At 36.2% G+C, this 24326-nt stretch overlaps 1 protein-coding gene across 1 annotated transcript in view; it reads left to right on the top strand.

Moving 5' to 3' along the window:
• LOC105290484 (cytochrome b reductase 1) overlaps positions 1 to 23536 on the top strand; it is a 29796-nt gene extending 6260 nt beyond the window's left edge. The window contains exons 2-4 of the mRNA XM_011357657.2: positions 8716 to 8924; positions 19503 to 19657; positions 20205 to 23536. Coding sequence (XP_011355959.1) covers positions 8716 to 8924; positions 19503 to 19657; positions 20205 to 20496 — 656 coding nt within the window. The 3' untranslated portion in view covers positions 20497 to 23536. The remainder of the gene's footprint in view (positions 1 to 8715; positions 8925 to 19502; positions 19658 to 20204) is intronic.
• Positions 23537 to 24326: the final 790 nt, after the last annotated feature.

Below are 24326 nucleotides of genomic sequence, written 5' to 3'. Positions count from 1 at the left end.
GTTAAATTGTTACTTACAAAATGCAATTAGTAGCATTTAATGATAATAGTAGCATTTAAGGTAAAAGTGCCCTTCCTTCCCCTCAGTGATTCTCCTTTGGAGCCAGTTTGGAAGCACTGGTTTGTTTACAACCTCAGGGAAGAATGGGCATCATAGGACATATCGGATGTGCATCTTTATTCTAAAGGCCTCAAGCTCATTAGAATGTTACTGTCAAAGTACATTCTGTGCCTCCTCTGCCTACCTGAGGATATCACTTCATCAATTCTCCCCCTTTCCTTCTGCACCATTGGATTATTTCCAACATGTTACAATTTCTATCATCTTAAAAACAACCACACTCATGACCCTATACTCCTCCTATTCTCCCACGAACCCACCCTAATCAGGCTTTCGCTCTACTGCTCCGCCAAAATCTCTTTTAATGTAGTAACCAATGGCCTTCACATTGCTAAATCCTATGGTCAGTTCTCAGTCTTTGTCTTGCTTGACCAGAAGGCAGCATCTGGCGTAACTAACCCTTTACTTCTGCTTGGGACACTTTCTTCATTTTGCTCCCAAGACACTCGACTCTCTTGACCCCTTTTCCCTCACCGGCTACTGTTTTCAGTGTCCTTTGCTGATTCATCCTCATCTCCCTGATAGCATAAGGTTAGAGTGTCCAAGCCTCAGTCTTCTGACCACTTCTCCTTTCTTGATACACCCACTCTCTTGGTGACCTCATACAGTCTCGTGGCTTTAAACACTATCTATCTATTCACTGAAACCTCCTATATTTTTATCTTCAGCCTGGACCTTTCCCCTGAACTCCAGACCCAAATATTCATCTGGCTACTCAGACTGTACTTGGATGTCAAGTAGACATCCAAATCTCAACTCTCAATCTTCCTTATGTCCTCAAAACCACTCTCCCCATAGTTTTCCCCATCTTAGTAAATGGCAACTTCATCCTGCTAGATGTTCGTGACAAAGCTGTACAGTCATCCTTGATTCCTCTTTTTCTTCCATAATTCTTAGCCAATCCATCAGAAAATAGTATAGACTCTACATTTAAACTAAAGCATTATCCAAATTCTGACCACAGTCCATGTAACTGTCCACATAGTTAATCCATAAGTTAATCTCTTGCCAGGTGACAGCTTAGCCACCCAGAGATGAGATTTGCATTAGTGGGATCAAGACATAAGGTCCTCATTCCCCACAGAGCCAATATCTCTTTTAATACTCTAAGGCCTGGTTTCCAGTGCCTCTGCAAGGAATATATAGTGAGTTCAATAGTGACTCTTCAAAGTCCAAATTCTGATCTTATGGACCTGTGACTGTGACCTTAGTGTCTTTGCAGATGTGGTTAAGGATCTCAAGATGAGATCATCCTAGGGTTAGGGTAGGCCCTAAATCCAGTGAAGGAGATTTGAGACACAGACACACAGAGGGAAAGGCCATGGGAAGATGGAGGCAGATGCTGAGACAATGTGTCTACAAGCCAAGGAATACCAAGAATTGCTAGCAGCCACCAGAAGCTAGGAGAGAGGTATGGAATAGATTCTCCCTTAGAGCCTCTAGGGGAGGGCCCAGTCCTGCCAACGCCTTGATTTTGGACTTCTGGCCTCCAGAGCTGCTAGGGAATACAGTCTGTTGTTTTAAGCTTCTCAGTTATTGGTAATTTGATATGGTAGCCCTAGGAAATAAATATAGGATATAACAGCTAACACTGCACTCTAAAGTATGACATTCCCATCAGGTATTTATAATTTTTTCATTATTCCTCCAAGTCAGATATAATTTACCAGTCAGAGGTCATTTTTGTTGTAAGCAATGTTGCTTAATAAGATTTGGGACAAACCACTTTATCTGCTTATGAAGACAGTTAACCATAGGTCAGATCCTTATGTAGCAAGGTGAAGGCATATGCCTTGTTGGAGGGGTGGGAACTGCAGGGAATTGGAGCGTGCCTTCTCTGGCAAGATAGGAAACCTCTACTTAGCTCCAGTGGATTGCGGCTCTATGGAGATGCCAGCCAAAGGTTGCTAGAACTTCTTATTTTCCAGGGGAATCCAGATTTTTAAAAACTAATTCAAACTAAAACAAGCCACAAAAGCAAAACATTGTGCCGATCAAACAAAACACATCTATGGACCAAATCTAGTCCAAGCCTTCCAATTTACAAGTGACTTCTGCTATAGTTTTGTCTTGATTTTGTGGGATTTTGAAATTTTCCCTTAAAAAGTAGAACGATCTTCCTTTTTAAGAAAGACTAGAAATATTTGTTGTAACTTTTTTCTTCCTATAGAAGCTTTCTTAAAAGGTCGAATCAAGTTTTGAAATGGCTGTATAAACTTGGGCTATACTTTTCTAAGTTCATTTATTCATTCGTTTCCTTCATCTATTGTTTTATTTATTTAATTAACATACATTTATGAAGCTGAAGGTGTGGGAAAATATGCCAGACACTGTGTAGCCCTGTCTGTAATCTGTTCCCTTTTGAATTTGCTAGAGCCAAGTTTTGATTTTCTTTTGGAAAAACCGAACCCTAAATATTTAAAGCTGGCTGGGACTTTAGGTCCAACTCCTAATTTTAAAGATTGAATGTCTGGCCAAGGTCAGGCAACCAGGTGATATCAGAGCCGGTACTATTTCTAATCTGCCATAAAATTTCAATATGAAATAGTGAATATTTCTGATGTTTTATACAAAAAAAATATAGCTGATGTTTCTAAAAATACAAAATTTCTGGATATTCGTAAATGTCTAGCCAATTAATTGAAAATGCAATTGCACTTTTTTACATATTTCTGGTACCAAGTCGCTGCCTTTGTGAGGGTTTCAGACCCTTCAAAGAGATGTTTCAAATGCCAAGATGCTAAAACAAATCTTCTAAATCATCCAAATCACTTCCTTCGTTTTGATTCTCCAAAGGTTTTTGTTTTCATGCTATTCATGCTATAAAGTAGGCTTTTTCAAAGTTCAGATTTTCTTTGATAGCCATTGCAGGAATCTTTTCGAGACATTTATTTAAAGAGGGTTCTCTGCTTTTACATTTAAACTTGAGGTCCTTTGGATAAAGTCTGGTAGACTCTTGGGTGCACAGAGAAATGAGTTGTAAAGCTTGATAATCCTGCTCTGAGCAGTCTACTGAGAAGGGTAAAATAATACTTTATTCAAAGAGCTAAGAAAAGTGTAATGAGCATACCATATTTAAGTAGAATTTATGACTTTTAAAATTCCAGCGTATTTCAAACTCAATAACTTACTCTTATTTTATTTTTGGATTCACTTAATGCCTACCTAAAGCTGTTTAAGTGGGTCTAAGTGCAAAATACTTTTTACTTATTTGAAAAGGCTGTTTGGTCTTATGTGAGCTAACACTTGGGTCAGCAATACACATTGTCTTGAGTTTTTGATTATTGCATTTTAAAAGAGGATCTGCTTATTTGCTGAACAATGCAGAATGAATTAGTGTGCTTTATTAGGATTTATTTATTCAACTCATACTGAATTCCTACTATGCACCAGGGTCTGTGCTAAATGCTGGGATGCAATGGTGAACATGATAGACATGATCTTACCTTCATGAATCACAAGATTTAAACATAAAAGAACTAAAGTCAAATTGTTTTCTATGTTTGGGGACATTTCTCCCCCCTCCAAGTGGTCCTCTCCCATACACTTGGAGAAATACTAAATATGCATTTCCTACTATAAGACAAAGTAGTGTATATAGATAGATAGATGATGATAGATAGATAGATAGATAGATAGATAGATAGATAGATAGATAGATAGCTTTATAATGGTATGTTGATGGAAAGCCCGTGTCAAACTAGAGATGGCATCTTAGAGAATATATATTTTCACAGATTCTTGAGTTGATTATGCATCTAAGAGCTGAGAAATTTTCTAATAATTCAAATTCAAGTTTGCATTTTCCTCTTCATTGTCCAAAGACTAATTATACACAGGTATTGATTTCTTTTCCATTTCCTTCTCTGTTTCTTTTTAAGTTTATTACAATAGCATGCCCCACAATAATTTTTCTTTTAAAAAGATTTTAAATGTGTTTCTCACATATACAAACAGTCAGTTTATGATAGCAATACACATAATAAATTGCGTGAGATATTCAACACTCTATTATAAAATAGGCTTTGTGTTAGATGATTTGTCCAACTGTAAGTTAATGTAAGTGTTCTGAGTATGTTTAAGATAGGTTAAGCTCTGATGTTCAGTAGGTTAGGTGTATTGAATGCATTTTTAACTTAATGATATTTTTGATTTATGATGGGTTTATTGAGACATAACCCCATTGTAAGTTGAAGAGCATCTGTATGTATTCATGTTTCCCTTCATTTTCTGGGGAAAACAGAAAACTCTTGTTTCAGTCACAAGTTGCTAGCTGTTTGATAGCATTTCCTCCCCTCATGGGCTTCTGAGACCTTTTTCTTCCTTCCCACTGAACCTCAGGAATGGTGTCTAGGTAAGTGCCAAGCCAAAGAAGCAAGAAATATTTAAATTCCACTCTCCAGGCAGTTTTTATAAGTATTGAGAATAGCTTCTTGCTTAAGAATGTGGTTTGATTTGTTAAGGTTACTCTTTTCTCCTAAAGTCCACCATATTTTGGTTATTTATACAGTTTTTTAAAAGCATGTAAACACCTTATGCAAATGCAACATTTTGCAATGATCTTTTATTTATCCAGAGATCATTTTGAAGCATATTCAATTATCCAGCAGAGCTTCTCTGTAGCCAGGATAGATGCTGAAACTCCATTCCTCACTCATGAGAGCTCATCAGATTGCTACAAGCTGCCTATTTAGTCATTGAAGCTAGTTTGCTATGGGTTTGCAAGCTTACAAACATTTTGTTTTATCTTCGAAACTATTACGAAATCTTTCAACCATACAGAAAATAAACAGATCGCTATGTACTTCACTACCCAGATTGAGCTAATGTAAAGATTTTGCCAACATAAAAATTTATAAGCAAGAACTTAGAGATGGTAGGAATAAAAGATAAGGCAGGATAGTGGAGGGAAGAGATTGGAGGTATAAACCCTAAACTAAAAGAAGAGATAGAAAAACTCTAAAGTAGACCCAGAGACTAAAATTCCATAACTGTCCAGGCCCATTTGGATCAAAAGCAAGCACCTCTCCTCCTTTAGAAGCCCCTAAGGGCTGTTTCTTACAGTAATAGGACAATATGTTTTATCGATTACCCCAAATCATAAATAAAAGGTGCTCCAGTCATGCTACTGCTAGAGAAGGACAGCTGGTGTGCAACCAATTTGAAAAACATTTGAGTAAACATAAAAGGTTTAAAAATCAAGGTTTAACACTCAAAGGGGGTAGATTTCAGTTTTATGGAATATTTAACACATTTCTCTCTGATGCTCGTAGGATTGAGAAGAGTTAAAAAGTCTTCACTAGAAAAATGGTTGTCTTTGAATCTGTGATAACTTTTTTAAAGGTAAACTTTTTACTAAAGAACCACATACATGCAGAAAAGTACCTAAATCACAAGTACATGAACACACTCATGTATCCAGATGATGAAACAACATTCCAGGTACCCGAGATTACCTCCAGTAACACTTGTAATTCCTCTCAGTCATGAAAACTAATAACTACTCCTGACTTCTAACATCAGAGATTAGTTTTGATTTTGGAAAATTTTGATATAATATATGCAGATTGGTTAGAGAAAGCTATTGTAATTTACTATTCATAATCTGCTTTTCAAGCAAACACATCCTGAGTATTTCCTTTTCCTAGGTAGATTTTCAAATTCTCTTATCACCCAGGGTGGTGCTTGCATGATATGATGATGATGATGATGACGACAATGATGATGGTAGTGATGATGACAACAGCAGTATTAATTTTAAAACACTAATTGAGATTGAACAGGCTACTTAAACTTTCTGTGCCTCAGCTTCCTCCTCTGTACAATTGTAATAATAATCATACCTTCCTCATAAAGTTGAGATAAGAATTAAAATGTAAACATTTTAAAGCATTTAGAATGGTGCCTACTACCTAGCAAGGACTCAGTGTGTGTGTGTGTGTGTGTGTGTGTGTGTGTGTGTGCGCGCGCGCGCGCGCGCATGTATAATAAAAGAGATTCAACCAGGATGTGGGAATATGTGTCATTTATATATTGCACATTGTTTTTATTTTACTACTGCCTAATTACACAGATTGCAAAAGGCTCCACTGTGAAGATAAAAGGTCACTAATTCAATGAGTAAAGAAGCCTTTACTTTCCCTGAAAGCTAGAGAAGCATATAGGGTGTGCCACTGAATCATCAAGCCAGAAAAAGCATGAGGAAGGGAAGCCACAGTATTTGAGTAGACACCAATTTGATTTCCAAACTTTGATCAGTCTGAAGAAAGTACTTCACATTTATTTATTTAAAAATACTTAAAGGTCACACACACAAAAATAAATAAAGCTATGAAATTAAATAAGTTCAGTGGATTATATGCACATCAACTTCCTGTTGGTGATATTGTCCTATAGTTCTGTAAGATGTTACCATTGGAGGAAACTGGGTGGAAAGCATAGAGGATCTCTCTGTATCATTTCTTACAACTGCATGTAAATCTAACGTTATTTCAAAAGAAGAGAAAAGAAATACTTATAGATCTACACAGTTTGATCCCAGGGCTGTCCTGGGCTCAGAGGATACAAGGAGAAACAGCAAGACTTACTTCCTGCCCTCAGAGAGGATAAAGTAGAGATGAGAAGAGGCTGAGCTAACTTTTAAAAGTATACCTTTTAAGGTGTTGCATTAAATGGTTAAAAAATATTCATTGAATATAGAATTAATTATCCAAAAAGTCTCCATGTCCTCAAGGAAATGTAATCAATCAACATTTATAAGATTCCCATATATGCACTAAAATTAGTAAGTAACAATCCTTCAGAGTTCAGATTAGATAAAAAGAATACTGTCCTAATGGTGAGGGCCGTCAAATGTTAGAATGGAACTACAGAATAGGAAGATTGGCATCTTATGCTAAAAACTTTAAAGGGGCTAACTGTACATCTGTCTTCATAGGTTTAGATGTGTTTCTGCCTAAAACGGACTAGATAATTAATTTCTTACATTTTTATGATCCTATGAAGTTTTTTCATACATTTTCATATATTTAAATTGTATACAAAAGTTATCTTCTCATATACTTAAATCATAAATGTCTTTTGTGGGAAGAAGATTTTATTTTTCTTGCTGGAATTAAGAAGTGCACCTGCACACTGCTGATAGAGTGGAATTCATCTTCCAAGGAAGCATCTTTGAACTTTTTCAATCTCTTGTACATCTCCAGATATCTAAATTTTCTCTGACCTGGACTGGAGGGGTGGGGTGAGGGTGGGTAGGGGCAAGACATTGTCTTAACAACAAAAATTAACTCTGGTTAAGGTGACCATACAATCTATTTTTTTAAACCAGGACACTTAAAAAAAAAAGTCATTTCAAAAATCTTTTTGTTGAAGTTTAATCCACATGCAGAAAAGTGTACATGTAAATATAGAGCCTGATGAGTCTAGGGATGCAACCAGCACCCAGACTGAGAAAGAGCACAGCAGCAGGAGCCTAGAAACCCCTTGTGCATTGCCTTCCAGTTGCTATGCCCCTTCCTCACAAGGGCAACCACTCTCCTGACTTTTTGCCTGTTTTTATACTTCATATAAATTGAATCATACGGTATATATTTATGTCTTCTTTCTTGGGATTGACATCATAGGTCGATCCATATTGTTGAGTGAAGTTCTAGTTATAGATCATTTATTCTCTTTGCCGCATATTAGTACATGGTAGGAATGTATCACAATTTATTCATTCTATTGATGATGGGCATTTGGGAGAGTGTCCCCGTTTTGGCCACTATAGATAGTGCTGCTAATAATATTGTAGTATATGTCTTTTGGTGAATGTATGTATTTCTTTGGGGTATATGCCCAGGAATGGAATTGCTGGACTATAAGGTATGCATAAGTTTAGCTTAAGTAGATACTGCTAGTTTCCCAAAGTATGCATTCTCACTTAAACTCCCATTAGCAGAACATGAGAGTTTTGATTGCTTCACATCCTCTCAATATTCATTAGCCATTCAGATATGTGGTAGAGGTATTCTCATTTGATTTTAATTTGCCTTTTCCTCTTGACTAGTGAAGTTGACATTTTTCTTATGCTTATTAGCTACTTGGATATACTCTTTTGTTTATTTAAAACTTTCTGCATATTTTTATAATCCTTAGTCTGCCTTTTTCTTATGAAACTAAAATATTTATATAAAGAAACCAGATTATAAGATTAAGAATTTAGTTATGGATGTATGAATTTTGAGATATTTGGGAGGCATCTATATGGAGATGTCAAGAGGCCATTAGCTTACGTGGGTCTGGAGTTCGGAAGAAAGTTCTGGGCTGGAGATATAAATTTTAGAGTCCCTGCCATGTAAGTAGCATGTCAATGAAAGAGTGAAAGAGATCACCCACGGAGAGTGTAGAAGAAGAATAAGGTTTGTTCACAAGTTGGGAGTAAGGAGTATGCCAGCAAAAGAGCCCAAGAAGGAACCATTGAGAGACAGGGAAAAGGGGAGAAGCAGAAGCCAAGAGAAAGGATTTCATGGGAGTGTTCACTGCGTTAAACTGTGTATCTTGTGATGGTTAAAAAAAAACAACTACATTCTGTTTCTTTTTGTCTCTCTCTAGCCATCATTGTATACAGACTGCCATGGACCTGGAAATGCAGCAAGCTCCTGATGAAATCCATCCATGCAGGGTTAAATACCGTTGCTGCCATTCTTGCAATTATTTCTCTGGTGGCTGCTTTTGATTTCCACAACAACTTGCAAATCCGCAATATGTACAGTCTGCATAGCTGGGTTGGACTAATAGTCGTTATACTCTACTTCTTACAGGTCAGTGTCTTATATATTTATGAACAAGATGTAAAAAACAATTCAGATACTGTAGATGTTTTCTATATGTTAATAGTCCGTTGGAAATTATCTTCCCATTCCACTACTCCTTGTTTCACTTGTTTACATTTTAAGTATTTTCCCCTGAGGGGGCATGGGAACTGCAGCATTCATAGTCTACAAACTTGAATGTGAGATTTTAAATATGGGCATACGTATGTAGGGAAATTGCTATTGCATGACATCTAAACTGCCATTGTTGTTAAGGTTTATGTGCTGAATAAACTAGCATAGATGAGAGCTGTACATTTCTTCCACACATTCTGTCACTTCTATTTTCTAGGTTTAACTTTACCAGTGAAGAGATGAATTAATATCTGTTTCTTTGTTAGATTTTGAAGGCTCAGTGTTTATTTTTCCTCTTTCTTCACTTACTAAAAACACATACTTTTGAGAGCCTGTATTTAAACTTAAGTTAATGGAGTGTGATAGGAATTTGGCTTTTCTAGGTCACTAAAGTAAGGATGAATTTTAAAAGTCTTTTAGGCGTTAACCACTTTGTTGAAAAATCTTTGTAAACTTTGTTGATGTACTTTCTTTCTTTAGTTAGTATAGTATATATTCAGGTACCTTATTGAGACATCATTGTGAATTTTATTTTTCTGGAGATGTAGGAGAAGTGAGAAACTGGAGTGAAATCACAAAATTACAAGGCATATCTTAAAATAGATGAATGTATGACCTCTCAAAAAAAGGACTTATCGGACATTTATTTGTCATTTTTCTTCTTAAAGAAAAGCCTTTTGAATGTTAATTGAACAAAAGTTAATATCTATATGGACACTAATTATTATTTAAGTTTTCATTACAATGCCTGGAGGTAAAGACTGGGTGCCAGACAGGAGAGAAGCATAGGGGAAACCCTGCATCAAACATCATCTTCTTGATCAAGAAGGAACAAGGCAAAAATCTCGAAGTGGATGGCTAAGCCTAGCCACTGCCTCACATCTGGGAGGCAGCTTCCTCTGCAGATACAAGCTGGTGGATCCTCTCCCCTTAGAGAGTAGGATGGCAACAACATGCTGTCAGTTGCTTGGGGACACTCTTAACTTACTGGTATCTCTTTAGGACCTTTCTCGGCTGGCTGTTCTGCTTCCAGTGGTCCATTCCTCTGGCTTTGCTCCGCTTCCTTTATGCCACCTCAGAATGCAGAATTCTAGAGCCTGAGAACTATGTGAAGCATTCTACTCATCTCACATAGTCCTTTAAGTGAGATAGCCCTTACAGATGCTGAGGACGCACAGGTTACACTGCTAATGGTAGAGCTGGGACTCAGGCCTCGATCTGGCCAAGTCCTGGGCCCTCCCTACAAAGCATTTAGTTCCATTGTTTCCACAATGTCCCCACAATTAGCCTGTGTTTGAGTATCCTCAGTGAAGGACCATGTCTCTGAGGACTAGAATAGAAACCATCTAAAATCTTTGTAGCTACTCTATAAGAGGGTTCTGTGCTTCTGAGTCCAATAGTTAAAATGGACTAAATAAATGCCTTTACGGAATTAGTTATATGCCAAGGCGTTCTTTGAACATCTGGAAAGATGCACTAGACTGTTAACACTGTTGATCTCTAGGTAGTTGGATTCCAGTTGATTATTTTTCTTTTTACTTCCTGTATCTTCTAAACACACGCATTTCTTGGATGATGGTGGTGATGATGATGATGATGATGATTATAAGAATATGGTTTTAAAGCTAATTTTTAAATTTTTTATTTTAATTATTTTGTATTAGTTTCATGTATACAGTACAATGGTTAGACATTTATATAATTTATAAAGTGATCCCCCCGATTACTCTGGCACCCATCTGGCACTACACACAGCCATTGCAATGATTTTGACTATATTCCCTATGCTGTTTTCTACATCCCCACGGCTGTTTTGTAGCTACTAATTTGTACTTCTTCATTCTTTCCCCCTTTTCACTCAGCCACAAAAAGCTTTCTATACTAGATATGCCTTTTTTGTTATTAAATTAATCCTTTTAAGGCGGATTTTCTAAAAAACAATTAATACTCTATATCTTAATATTTAAAATTTGGAAATATCTAGGAATTAGCAAAAAAGAGAATACTTAACTTTACAGTAATGAGCCTTAGCCAAAAAGGTTCTCAGAGGAATATAGGCTTAAATACTTTGAGAGGAAAGAAAATTTAAAATACATAAACTTAGTAATCTCGCATTTGGGGGGAGTGGAAATAAAATACTGTCACATAAGGAATTCTAAAAAGGATATTTAGTGTAGCATTGTATAGGCAGGAATGTCCAAATAAGGGGATGATTAAATAATTTATGGCTATTATACAACTCTTACAGAGACTATAGCTCTATCTCTGACCAACAGTGAAATCTATGCTATGTATTTCAGTAGAAAAATATTGGAGAGTAATGTGTATAGTAAAATGTCATTTGGGGGATAAAAGGAAAGAAAGAAAGGGAAAAAGCACATATGTGTAGCTATGGAAGGTATGGGAGTGGGTGGGATTGGTTGGAGGGATTATTAAATTTTAAAATATATCTTTTTTTGACTTGAACATGTGGCTCTTTCATTTTAAATGTAAGTGAGTCACATATGATACATAAAAATCATGTATACAGACCTTTGTTAAACTAAATGAGCAAACAGCATCCCCTCATCACAAACATGTCATGTTTGGTGCCTTCTGTTGTTTCTTTCAGGAACCAGGTGAATGGTTTCCTATTCCTATCCTGGGAAAGATGACTACATTCTAACTTTGTTTTCTTTGTTGCACAAAAGCTGTTTTGACATTATTTTCATTGCTTCTCCACAGAAGTGACAGAACAGATCACCTGGCTGTGCTCAGGAAAAAATTAAAGAACATTTCCTTTCTCAATGGAAAGAAACCAATTCTAAACATGCTTTCTTCACTTTTGATAGAAGCTAAGCTCTGTCCTTATGATTTATAAAGATTCCTGCCTCCATATTCCTAGTTGCAAAAATACACGAGCCACATACTTTACATACTTTTCAGATTTCTTAGATTAAGAGTAGAAGGGAAAAGTGGTTTCTCTTTCTTTTTTTTTTCCTTGTTTTTTTTTTTTTTTTCCTTTTTGGCTTCTCTTTCTGAGTCAACAAGGCCTGTTCTCTCTTAAATGGAGTTTCTTCAAACTGCCACTAGTGGCTGTAGAAAAGGAAGTCCCACTGGGAGCAAGTGTAACAGCCTACTTGTGGCTTGCTTACATAACCACAACTGCTATGCACATCAATTGCAAAGTATAATTGCATGCAGGGCATTCATCTTGAGTTTGTGAGGTTAGTTTGCCCTCCCCCCTCAGTACAACTCAAGAAACAAACCTACCACAGAATAGGGGGAGCATGGGAGAGATTGTCAAGATCAAATCCTCTCACCTTAGTGCTCCTGGGGTTTGGTTTAGCCACTATGTGTAAAATTAGAATTTACCTGCCAAATGAAGTCAGTTTGTTTCAGTAAATAAAGAAAGGAGAGTAGGGGGAGGCAAACAGCAAAACAAGACAAGCAAAAACGATTGAAAGGTCTTCACACTTCCTCATACGTATCTATGCATTGTAAAGCATTTCAAGTGTAGAATTCTTTTCTACTTGTGAGATTTAGCCCCTTGGGCATTTTTAAAAAATAACAAACTGTGTATATATGGAAGCTATGAATTATAATAAAATTAATTCCCATGATTCCACCATCTAACCTTATTTGGAAACAGGACTATACCTACCTTGATCCCACATCTCTCTACCTATCCCAGCCCCTAGAGGTAACCATCTTCCTGAAAGCTTTTTCTCATTCCCTGTTTCTTTGTAATTTTACCAAATACTGTGAATCCCTAAACAAGATATTGTTTAGGTTTGCTTTAACTTTTAAAAAACAGTCTTATAATATATATATTCTATTGCAACATTTTTTTCATTGTACTGATTCAACTGTATTGCTTCCTCTAGCTGTATTGCTTCCTCTAGTTCATTCATTTTTTACTTTAGTATTCCATTGTATAAATATACCACAAATTTACTTATCCATTCTGCTTTTAGGCATTTGGGCTATTTCAGTTATTTTCTGTTACAAACAATGCAGCATTGGACATTCATATGCACTTCTCTTGGTTCTCATATGCAAAAGTTTCTCTGGGCATATACCTAGGAATGAAATTATATACTCATCTTAAAAAAAAAAGATGCTAAATTGTTTTCCAAAGTAATTGACACCAATTATGTTCCTGCCAGCAGCGTATAAGAGTTCCCATGTAGCACATCCTTGCCTACATGCATCTTCTTCAGACTTTTCAATTATTGCCAAACTAGTTGGTATAAAATATTTTCTTGTGGTTTTGTTTATCTCTCTGATTATTCATGTTTCTCTTCTAAGAAACACCTGTTTCTGTCTTTTGTCCATTTAAAAAATGAGTTTTTCTTTTCCTTAAAGATTTGAAGTTCTGTGTTAAATTCTTTTTCATTTTTATATACTGCATATATCTTCCAGGTTGAAGCCTATATTTTTCTCTTTTGTGAGTATTTTTACAAATTCTCAATTTTAATAACATAAATTAATCTTATTTTCTTTTAAGGTTATTATATTTTGTTTTGAGATCAATACGAAGCGGATTCTCAGGTTTTGCTCCAGACCTGCTGAATCAGCAACTCTGGAGTGGGGCCCAGAGATTTGTGCTTTCACAGGCCCTCCAGGTGATTCAGATGCATGCTATTGTTTGAGAACCATTGGTGTAAAAAAAGCCAATGATTCTCAAAGCGTATCTTCTTCTCTTTTGTGCATGTATCTGAATCACATGGAGGGCCTATGAAAACACAAATTGCTGGGTGCCACCACAGAGTTGCTGATTCAGCAGGTCTGGAGCAAAACTTGAGAATCTGCTTCCTTTTGACCTCTGGGATGGGACGGATTTCATAAACAGGACCTGGAGTGAGTGTGACCTCAGTTTAAATAGGGTTTATCCATTTATAGCTGGTGACCTTGGACAAATCACCACATTTTTCTGGACTTAGTTTGCTCACCTATAAATTAAGTTTTTTGATACATCCTTCACAACACATAAGAATCAAAGCTATATAATACATGGAAAGGCTCAGCTTAGACTTAGGATATTGAAATAATGCAGGTCAGCTGTTGTTATTAGAAGTGTAAATCTTGTGGTAGGCTCCTTTATGACCCAAAGATGGCATTTTTCATTTCTACTATAAATTGTAAACACCTTCATGGTTGAGAACATGCATTTTATGTCAGTGAAGTTTTATTAACAAATCAATCCATTTCTTAAACAGGTAATTTATGTGTTGGATACTTTGCTAGGTTGCAAGGGATACATAGTTTCACAAGACAAGCATGGGCCCAAAGAGACATGCTCCCTGTCTTCATGAAGCTTACCGGGGAAGATACAGGAGAAGACTGGTCACTGAGTGTTTGGTAGCCACGGTGGGCATGGAGTGTTCTGGGAGAGCTCTCATATGGTAGAGGGAATAAAAAAAGTCAGACCAAGATTTGAAGCCATGAGCTTGCTGGTGAAATGGGAGAAAGTATTCTAGGCGGATAAAATAGTATGTAGATAAAAGTTCTCAATATTTGAGGAGCAAGAAGGAGATCAGGCTGCCCAGAATGTGGTGTAGAAGATGAATTGGAGGCTGGACAGGAGTAACGCAGGACGCGGCGAATTCCCCCAAGTGGGGACTTGAATTCTACTTTGAGAGAGAAGAGGGTCCTTGACTGCTCACAGGAAAGAATTCAAGTGCACACCAGAGTTAGAGACAAAAAGAAAGTGCACACCAGAGTTAGAGAGGGAATAATGCTCCACAGACAGCATGGTCTCCTCTGAAAGACGTGGAATGATAGACAGGGAATAGGAGGGACTCCAGGTGTTCAGGAATTCGGTTGATATGTCATCCTTAGTTTCTCTGAATTACTGTTTAAAGGCTTTGTTTATCTGTTTTCCTTTTATGCTTTGGGTATTCAGCGTGAAAGATATGGGTATGCAGCAGTTAAAGGCATGCTAGAAATCTCAGCCTTTGTTCTATAGGTTCCCCATGGTCTGGCCATAGGTGATAAATGGTTGGGTTTATTTTGTTTAAGGTAGGATTTAAAGACTGTTTTCCTTTCATGGTGTGGGTAAATGGTTTGTTAGTAATCCCTGCAGGAATCTCCTTTGTTCTGTAAGTTTCTAGTGGTCTGGCAGCACATGTAGGCTCTGCATACAATTTGATTCAGTATTTAGTTCTCCTACCTCTTCTCTATATCAAGAGTAAATATAGGGAGATTAGCTCGAAGGTGTTTACAGAGGTTCAGATGAGAAATACTGGAGTAGCAGTAGCAGTGGGGAAAGTGGATAGTTTCTAAAGATATTTAGGAGATAGAATTAATGAGATTTGGAAAGTCAGTGATATACAGGATGAGAGGAAGGGTCATTTGTAGGCTTGAGAGAGAAAACATTAAAGGGGGAGAAGAGGGATCGAGGACTGTCAGATGCTACTGAAAAGCCACGGAAAATAAGGTCTCAAAACTGCCCATTGGATTTAGTAATCTGGAAGTCACTCATGACTCTACAGAGCTGTTTCCCTGTGAGGCGGAAGCCAGATTTCAATAGATCGAAGAAGGAGTGGAAGGTGAGAAAATAGACAACTTAATCAAGAGGTTTGGGTAAGAAGGGGAAGAGAGAGGTGTAATTGGACAGGAATGCAGTAAAAGCAGGTGTTTGGGTGCTTTCTTTTCTTTTTCTTTTTTTACTTCTTTTCTTTGTTAAATGAAAATGAGAATTTGGGGCATGTTAAAATGCTCACTGGATGGCACCAGTAGAGAAGGAAAGGTTGTGATTACTGGAAAGATGCAATAATCTATAATTAGGTTTTTAGGAAGCAGGTTGCAGAGTACGGCTGGAAAATTGAACACCAGTTCTATTATAATTGAAGAAAGGAAGGAGTTGTTGGCTTGGGATGATTTTTTGGTTTGGTGGGAGAAAATTGAGACTCTTCTATGAAGTTGCCTATTTTTTTCATGAGTTGGTAGTAAAATCATCTGCCAATAGTGAGGAGGGAAACACAGGACAGCCATAAGTTTGAGGCTGGGGGAGCCTGAAGGAGCAGTTGACAAATCAGATAATAGAAGGATTATTGAGCAACACTGAAGTACTCATAACAGTGAGCATCATAATAATGAATTTATAGTGATGCTAGTTTCCTTAACTGTGTGATTTGCTCCAGTAGTACCTCATAGATCAGGGATAGACCTGAAGATGGCTGAGCCAGGGTTGGGGTATTGCCTTGTTCATGTGATGAAAGACAGTGCAGAAAGTGGATGTGGGTTATTGACAGGAGACTTAGTGTCCAATTTGAATGTCTGGCATCCCTCTTTCTAAAAAACTGTGGACAAAGTCTAGCTGGTACTCATTAGAAGTTTTTTTTATCTCTGGAAGAAAAGTGCTGTTATGTCTAAAGAACACAACATGGAAATGACCTAAGACTGAACTTCTCAAAGTGTGGTGCTTGCAACAGCAGCATTTGCATCACTAGGGAAATTAGAAATACAGATTCTCAGGTTCCAATCTAGACCCACTGAATCAAACTCTGGGGATAGACCCCAGCAATATGTGCTTTAAATGAAGGAATGAGTGAATATACAAAATAGAAGAAAGGTGAAGCGGAGCTAGAAGGAGCCTCCTTATAATCTGTAAATCACTTGATCATTCATTAAATCTACTTCTACGCTTAAAAAAAAAAAAAAAGCAGCCCATTCCTAAAAAAAGCTTGTTAAGCACTTATTTTCTGATCTCATTAATGATTTTTGCAAATAAAAGCTTTTGTTATGTCTAAAAGTTTACACATATCTTTAAAAAAAAAAATCTGTTTTAGAAAGTGAGATAAAACTGGCATAGCAAAATACACTTTTATCTTTAAAGTAATAAATTAATAATAATTAACTAAGAAATAATAATTTCTTAGTAATAATTAACTAAGAAAAGCCCAGGTATTTAAGACAGTAACTTTAAAAGCAAATCTCTATTATCTGTTTCTAATTATAAAAGTAATATATATTAATTTTAAAATTTATAAAACACAGAAAATATAAAGAAAAAACAAAAATCACTGATAAGACCATAATCTAGAGATATCATATTTTAGTTTATTTCCTTTACCCTTTTATTATGCCTATATATGTATGCATATGTATTTAATTTTAAGCGTAATTAGTATCATACTACATTTTCACTTTCACATCTAGATACCTTTTCATGCGATTTTTTCTTTAGCTCTGCTAAGGACTACATCATGGTGAAGAACAGCTTTCTGTAGATGACTGTTCCTAAACATGGGAACACTTTGCACATAGTTGGCACATAGTAAGTATCTGTAGACTTAAGGTGATGGACGATTCCACTGTTTTCTCTTTTAGGGATTTTCCAGAGTGCAGTTAACCCATATCTTTGACATAATGTGAGTGAATCAAAAGCAGTGGTCTTCAAACATCAACATGCATGAGAATCACCTTAGCATTTTGTTAAAATGCAGATTCCTGGGCCCTACTTCCAGAAATTCTGGTTTAGCAGATCTGGATGTGGCCCAGGGTTATCTTTAAATAAACACCTGAAGTGTTTCTGATGCATGTTTTCTATGAACAACACTTCAAGAACCACTGACTTAAAGGCACAAAAGGATTTTGTAATTTTCGGTCCACTGTGTTTAAGTTACTATATCCACATGTCTGATGGTAAGGCTAAGATGGTTAAAAGGAAATAAAGAATGAATACTACAAATTATAAGTTGGCCTAATTTGGAACATTTTAAAGTTAAGCATTCTATAATTGTTTTCCTTTCCTTTTAAAAGTAATTTTCTTTTGTTGAAAAAGAAGTTTTAGTGGTGAAAGTAAGATTTAAGGAAGTTAAATTGCCCTGGGGTCCTATAAGCAAATTTCAGATGTTCCACTTGCTTAGATCATTGAATCCTTGGATTACAAGAGACACACTTAATAAATAGGTACCTGAAACAAAAGTTTCCATTAAATTCAATAATACATTGGCCACTAAGTTATCTTTATTTTCTTAAGGGAAAGAGAATACTTAATGGACAGGGGGTATGGGGCAACAAAATAAAACTTGATAAATGCTGAAAGAAATTAAAAAACAAAACAACAGTAAAATTCTTAGGAATGAAAAGAGGAAGGAGAACAGGAAAATGGAAAAAAAATTATATATCTGTGGGCAAGTCACAGACAAGATATAATGACTTACCGCAGAAATATATTCATGCTAAATCCTTGGTAGTCACTTACCTGAGCCACATTTTTGCAGAGAAAGCACAGCCTGTGTGTCAGGAAATATGCCCTTTGATACTAGTAGAATCACCAAAGTTCACTGAAGGAGTATTAGGAACATTATGAGCTACCAAGGGGGGACCCTCTGTACCATTTCTAATATATTTGGGCATTTGTGGTATTAAGTGGGCAATACAATATGCAAACCGGCCTATCAAATTCACTTTTGATTACTCTCCATTCATTGCCTTTGCCTATCAGCTGATTCTAGGCGTGCTTTAGGCTCTCAGACCCTGCCATGTTTCTGATAAGTCCCATTAGCCCTTTGATCTCAACCAGGAAAGATGAACAGTGATGTTACCCATTATCCTCTCTTCTCTTAGGGTGGTGGATCCTAAATAAGTACCTGAAAAAAAATGCTCCTTTAAACTCAATAACTCAGCTCAGTAACTCACTAAGTCATCTTTATTTTCTTGAGGAGAAAGGACTATTTAACCGGCAAGGGTTGTGGGACAACAAAATGAGAATATGAATCTTTCAGTTCACATAGGAATCTTTCTGGCTTCTCTGCAGAGAAGTATTCTACTAGGGATTGAATTATCAAGGAAATGGAGGTAACTTTTCTGCAGAACTCATTTCTTCCTCATAAAACAAAATTGTCAACTTTTTTCCACATAGTTTTTCAGGCTGACCTGACTGAATGTGTCTCATTGTATTCGATTTTAGTGACTTAAAAATCTTTTACATCTCTTCCCACTTGGCAACCTTAAGGAAACTGTTTTTGTTTTTGTTTTTTATGTTAGTACTAAACTGTTCACTGCATCCTTTTTAGTGATAGCAAAAAAACTGGAAACAGGATCCTCCATAAATAGACAATTGAATACTTAAAATGGAATACTAACTATTGAAAAGAATAAATTAGATAGGCATGTGTTGATATGAAAAAGATCTCCAAGCTCTACTATTAAGGGAAAAGATGCAACATGCAGAACAGGTATGTATAGTAAGATCCCATTTATACTTAAAACTCTCTTTCCTTATACACACACAGCCACGTTTATATGGGCTTAGAAATTTCCCGGAAGGGTATTTGAGAAAGAGATGAGAGGTGTTATCTTTGAGTAGTGGAACTGGAGTGAGGAAACTTACTTTTCATTTTATGCCCTTGGTTCTATATGAAATGTTTTCTCATTTGCACGTATTTCTTTTAAAATAATCATTTTTAAATTATCGTAGTTAAAACTTAAATGATAAACTTTGTACTTTTTGATATTTAGCTTGTCCTAGGTTTTTTCGTCTTTCTGCTTCCTTTGGCTCCACCGTCTCTCCGAGCATTCCTCATGCCCATACATGTTTATTCCGGACTTTTCATCTTTGGAACAGTGATTGCAACAGTTCTTACGGGAGTGACTGAGAAACTGATATTTTCCCTGTAAGTTTTCCTAACTGTAATATTTAAGCTATAAAATGTTAAATACTTGTTCATTGGAATATGGTGATAAAAATATAACAAAATTTTTTAAATGTTAAAAATGAAAAACTTTAAATATTCTTTAAAAATTATTATATTATACATGTACTATAACATTACTAAATGCTTGGAGAAGGACTAAAAGTCCAACAAATTGTACTACTCTTCAAACAACTATTGAAGTTTTGCATGCCCTTCTAATCTTTTTGATGTGCATGTTTTATTAATTGTAATTCTGGTGTATATACATTTTTGTATCATCCTTGTTTTCAATTTTTAAGTGATCTAGGTGTTCCAGATGCTATATTATTTTCATACTAATGATTTTTAACAATTTTGTACTATCTCATTGGGTGAATTATAACATGAATTTCTGTCTGATATCAAGCTTTAAAGGAATTTACGTTGAAGCTGTACCAGTGTGCATTTTGAGAAGATAAATTCAAGATTGTTTGGCATGACCTTATATGTAACTGGACACTCTTCTTTTTTTTTTTTTTTTTTAAAGCTCTACCTACAGTACATTACCACCGGAAGGTGTTTTCACGAATACCCTCGGCCTTCTGGTTCTGGTGTTTGGAGCCCTCATTTTTTGGATAGTCACCAGGCCACAATGGAAGCGTCCTCAGGAAACAAATTCTATCCTTCAGCCAAACAGAAGCAATCCAGAGGGAGTGGAAGGCTCCATGGCAATAAACTTTGGCAACGTGGATAAATCAGATTCAGACTTAAACAATGAAGCTGCAGCAAGGAAAAGAAACATCACCGTTGATGAAGCTGGTCAGAGATCCACCATGTAAAATGCTGTAGAAGTGGAGCCATGTAACTTCACTTTTAAAAACTAACTTTACGGTTTAGCTTCTCCTATTTAGCCATATAAGATAATTGAGCTCCACAGAGTCAATATTTGTTTTAATCATAAGGTGGAATTTCTTGAAAGAGTTTGTACTGATCGAGGCCTATAAATTTACCTGATTTGGAAAGGAGATGATGGTTGATGTAAATGAGAGCAACTATAAATTGTGATTATGTTACCTCTTGATGAGCACCAAAGCATTTAGCATAGTGCCTTGCATAGAACAAATGTTCAAAATGTGCTTATTGGTTGGTAAATTTGATAAACTGGCAGCCCTGGAAGTTTTTCTAAAACTCAGCTTAATCTCAAGGCTTCTCTGGAGTCTGGTGTACTTTATGATCCAAATTCCAAACCTAATTAGAAAGAGAATACGCCTGAGTTGTTAAGCAGCATAAACTGTTTTACAGACCTTGGAGAGCACTTTTTCTCAAGTTTCTGTTTTTACCGTTTAAAAGGTACTTGCGTTGCCCTTAGTATGTGCCAGACACGATTCTAAGCACTTTATGAATATTAGCTAATCCAATCCCCAGACAAACCTTAGGAGGTAGGTATTATTATTATCCCCAGATAAGAGCTGTGAAGTTTGCAGAGGTTAATAACTTGCCCCAGCTCACAAGTGGGGGAACCGAGATTCAAAACCTGGCAGTCTGGCTCCTCAGTCCATGATTCTAACCACTTCACTATGCTTTTTTTTTTCTGCTTTACACTAATTTGCACCACTTTGACCACCCCTGAATAAATTTCAGTTGCTGGAGTGCAGTAGAGTTGTTAAAGTTTACCTTCTGCCTCTCTTTCCCAAGGCAAATTCCTCAAACAGCCAAGGAAAAGGGCCCACCCCTGCCTGGGAATAGAGTATATTACGGGCACCCATCCACTGCCAGCAAGCCATGGCCTACCTTGATGCCTCTTTGTTCTTAAAATTGTGTCTTGGTGACAAAGAAAGCTGTGGGCAAGAACATCTGTGGCTTTCAAGATTAATCAAGATTACGATTTCAAGATTACGAGTTTTATTCTTCAGGATCTTAGCTGCTGAACAATTCTGGGTTTGAGGATAGAAGAGAATTGCCTCATGGTGGGCCCTTCCTAGGGGCAGTAGCTAGGGTCCTTCCAGATCTGGGTGGAATTTTAGGAGATATCTTGAGCTTTGGATTCTCAGTAGTGAATTGAGACTCAGAGGTGACAACTTTCATGCATAGAGACCTCTGTTAGGCTCTGACTTAAATTAAAATCCGGAATAGCGCCTATGCTGAAATGATGCTTTTCATTTGGGAGTTGATTTTTGGTTTCCCTGCAATTTTTAACTGGAGCATTTGAATATGGATAAAAACCTTACAGTTTACACTAAAATGCACTTGACATTTTTGGTGCTTATTGGATTTCCTTTTTGGATACCTGGTAATCACTTCCATAGATTAACTATGAAATACACTCCATCACATCCCTTAAGCTTCATGTTTAATCATTCAACATTCCATCGCCAAACACTGTTTTCTTCTTATATAATTCTATTTCCAAAATTGGTAATAATGTTAGAAGTACTGCTAGTGCTTGGCTCAGTGCCTGGCACATAGGAGGCACAATTAAATTTAATATGAGTAGAGCATGCTACATACAATTTTGATGCTAAGTAGGAGGAATTGTATTGTCACACACAAACATATTTTGATAAATGAATGTTTCATTACATGGAGGTGCACAAAATTTCAGGAGTTTTTTGGGGGGAGGGGTCAGTGACAGCCCCAAGAATTGAAGCTGCCATTCCATTTTATATAGGCCAAGATAGAAGTTATTAATGAAAAGTTAATTATGGATTTGGTGCTGGAATATTCTGCTCCATTGCAAAGTAATTGAGCACCTCCTCCTCTCGGCCCTTTATTTTATCTTTCTTGGGGCTAATGTGGGGGTAATCTTACAGATATTATAAGAACTTCTTTTCTTTCTTTCTCAGCCTTTATGAAAACAATGCATAGTAAAATATATCTAGAAAAGCTTTCTGTTTGAGGCTCTTCTTTTAATGGGCTTTTAATTCTAATGATAATTGTACCCTTATCTTTCAAAAGCTGATATTTCCTACCCAAAGCATCTTCCCCAGAAATATCTCATTAAAAAGCTCACAGGAAGAATAGAGAAGAAGAAAGCCTTAGGTATCAATTCCAAAACAGTGATTGAAATCTCCACAAGTAATTATAGCTTATATCACCTGCAGAGATAGTCTGGTTTGGCTTACCCCATAGTCTAATTTTAGAAAAGAAATAGCTTTATTTTAACACTCATCTACAGCAACACTGAAGCTTTTCTCTCGAAGGGTTTATTGAGAAACTGAAATGAATATACTTTTTGATATAATGTTATCAAAAGTGTACAGCTTCCTGTGCTCCTTGTGTTAAACTGAATCTCCCCTTCTGAGTGCTTTCTTTTCTTTCCTTGTGTAGTTTCACTTAAGCCTCGATGATTGTAAACAGCATCTCAGACCTTACAATCAAATGACAAAGAAGGCAATTGCACTTTTTAAGAGATAATGACAAGTGGTTTCTGTTTTCTAAAGGACCAAAAAAAGAGGATGTCTTGTTTCTAATTAGGCTCTTTTCCCTGCTGAGTTGGAAATTTCAGTGTAATACTGGTTGACCACAACTGCCAAATCTAAAAGCTCAAAGAAGTAGAGCTTTATGCTAATTTTATTGCAATATGAATTTTTATCTTGATGCGTTCTTTTTTAGATAATTCCATCAGAAAACTGTAACTTCTATGTCTTACAGCTACACATAGGAAAGTATAGAAGAAAGAAAACTATTATTCTTTATCACCTACTAAGTACCTGAAAACTTTTATTGGAAAATATTTCTATTTTCGAATCTGTATTTTTACCTTAGCACGTTTATGGAAAAATATTAAATTGCCTGATATTTTATAATTTTGTAGAAAAATACACATCTATTTTTTCTCGATTTGTTTTTATATAGTAATAAAAGTTATTTTGGAAGCTATTTGTGTGTGTTATCAATTTGTTTAGGCTAGAAGGTGTTCTGAAAGTCTCTTTCCCATGGAAATTCTATTTTAAGTTTCTTTATCAAAAATGCTGTCAGATTTCTCTCTAAAGTATAATTGGAGTACTGTACCTTTTATATTGCTAGAAGGATTAGAGGACTGTTTCAGAACTGTCATGATGTTCTCCACACAGGATCTGAACTGGAGCCATACTCTGTAGTGCAGAAGGCAGCCATAGACGTAGGCAACCCAAGCAGGTGCAGTTTAAGTCAGAAGAGCATGGAAGAAGAATCTAGTAAAAGTGCTGTTTATTACAGAACTCTGTGTTAATAGTAGCTTGTCCTTGAGAAAGTACATAATTCGTAATGGGCAAACTGTTGAGGTTTTTCATCCAAGTAAGAAAAAGGATTATTAGCATCTAAATAGTACCAGTATTCATCCAATCTTAATTCAACTGCTCATTTAGGCTTTTTTCAACTACTTTATGTCTCCTAGGAAATGTTAATGGTATTTTATGTTGTGTACCTTCAATAATACCATAATATGATATGTCCTTTTCTTCCATAGAGCTTTATAATACTGTATGTGATTTGAATTTTTATGATACATTATATATTGTCACTGATTTATATAATTAACCTCAGGGGTGCTGTATTTCATTTCAGATTGATCTTAATTGGCAAGTACTTTTGACACTTTATAAATGTATGGCTCAAGTATATTACCATATAATTTTACATATATTAGCTCATTTAATTAAATTTGCAGTCGTACTAGTACCCAGTATGC

Source organism: Pteropus vampyrus, unplaced genomic scaffold, assembly GCF_000151845.1.
Source record: "Pteropus vampyrus isolate Shadow unplaced genomic scaffold, Pvam_2.0 Scaffold2, whole genome shotgun sequence".
Lineage (NCBI taxonomy): Eukaryota > Metazoa > Chordata > Mammalia > Chiroptera > Pteropodidae > Pteropus > Pteropus vampyrus.
Note: the sequence above shows the minus strand (reverse complement) of the source record. Positions and strands in the feature narration are given on the sequence as shown.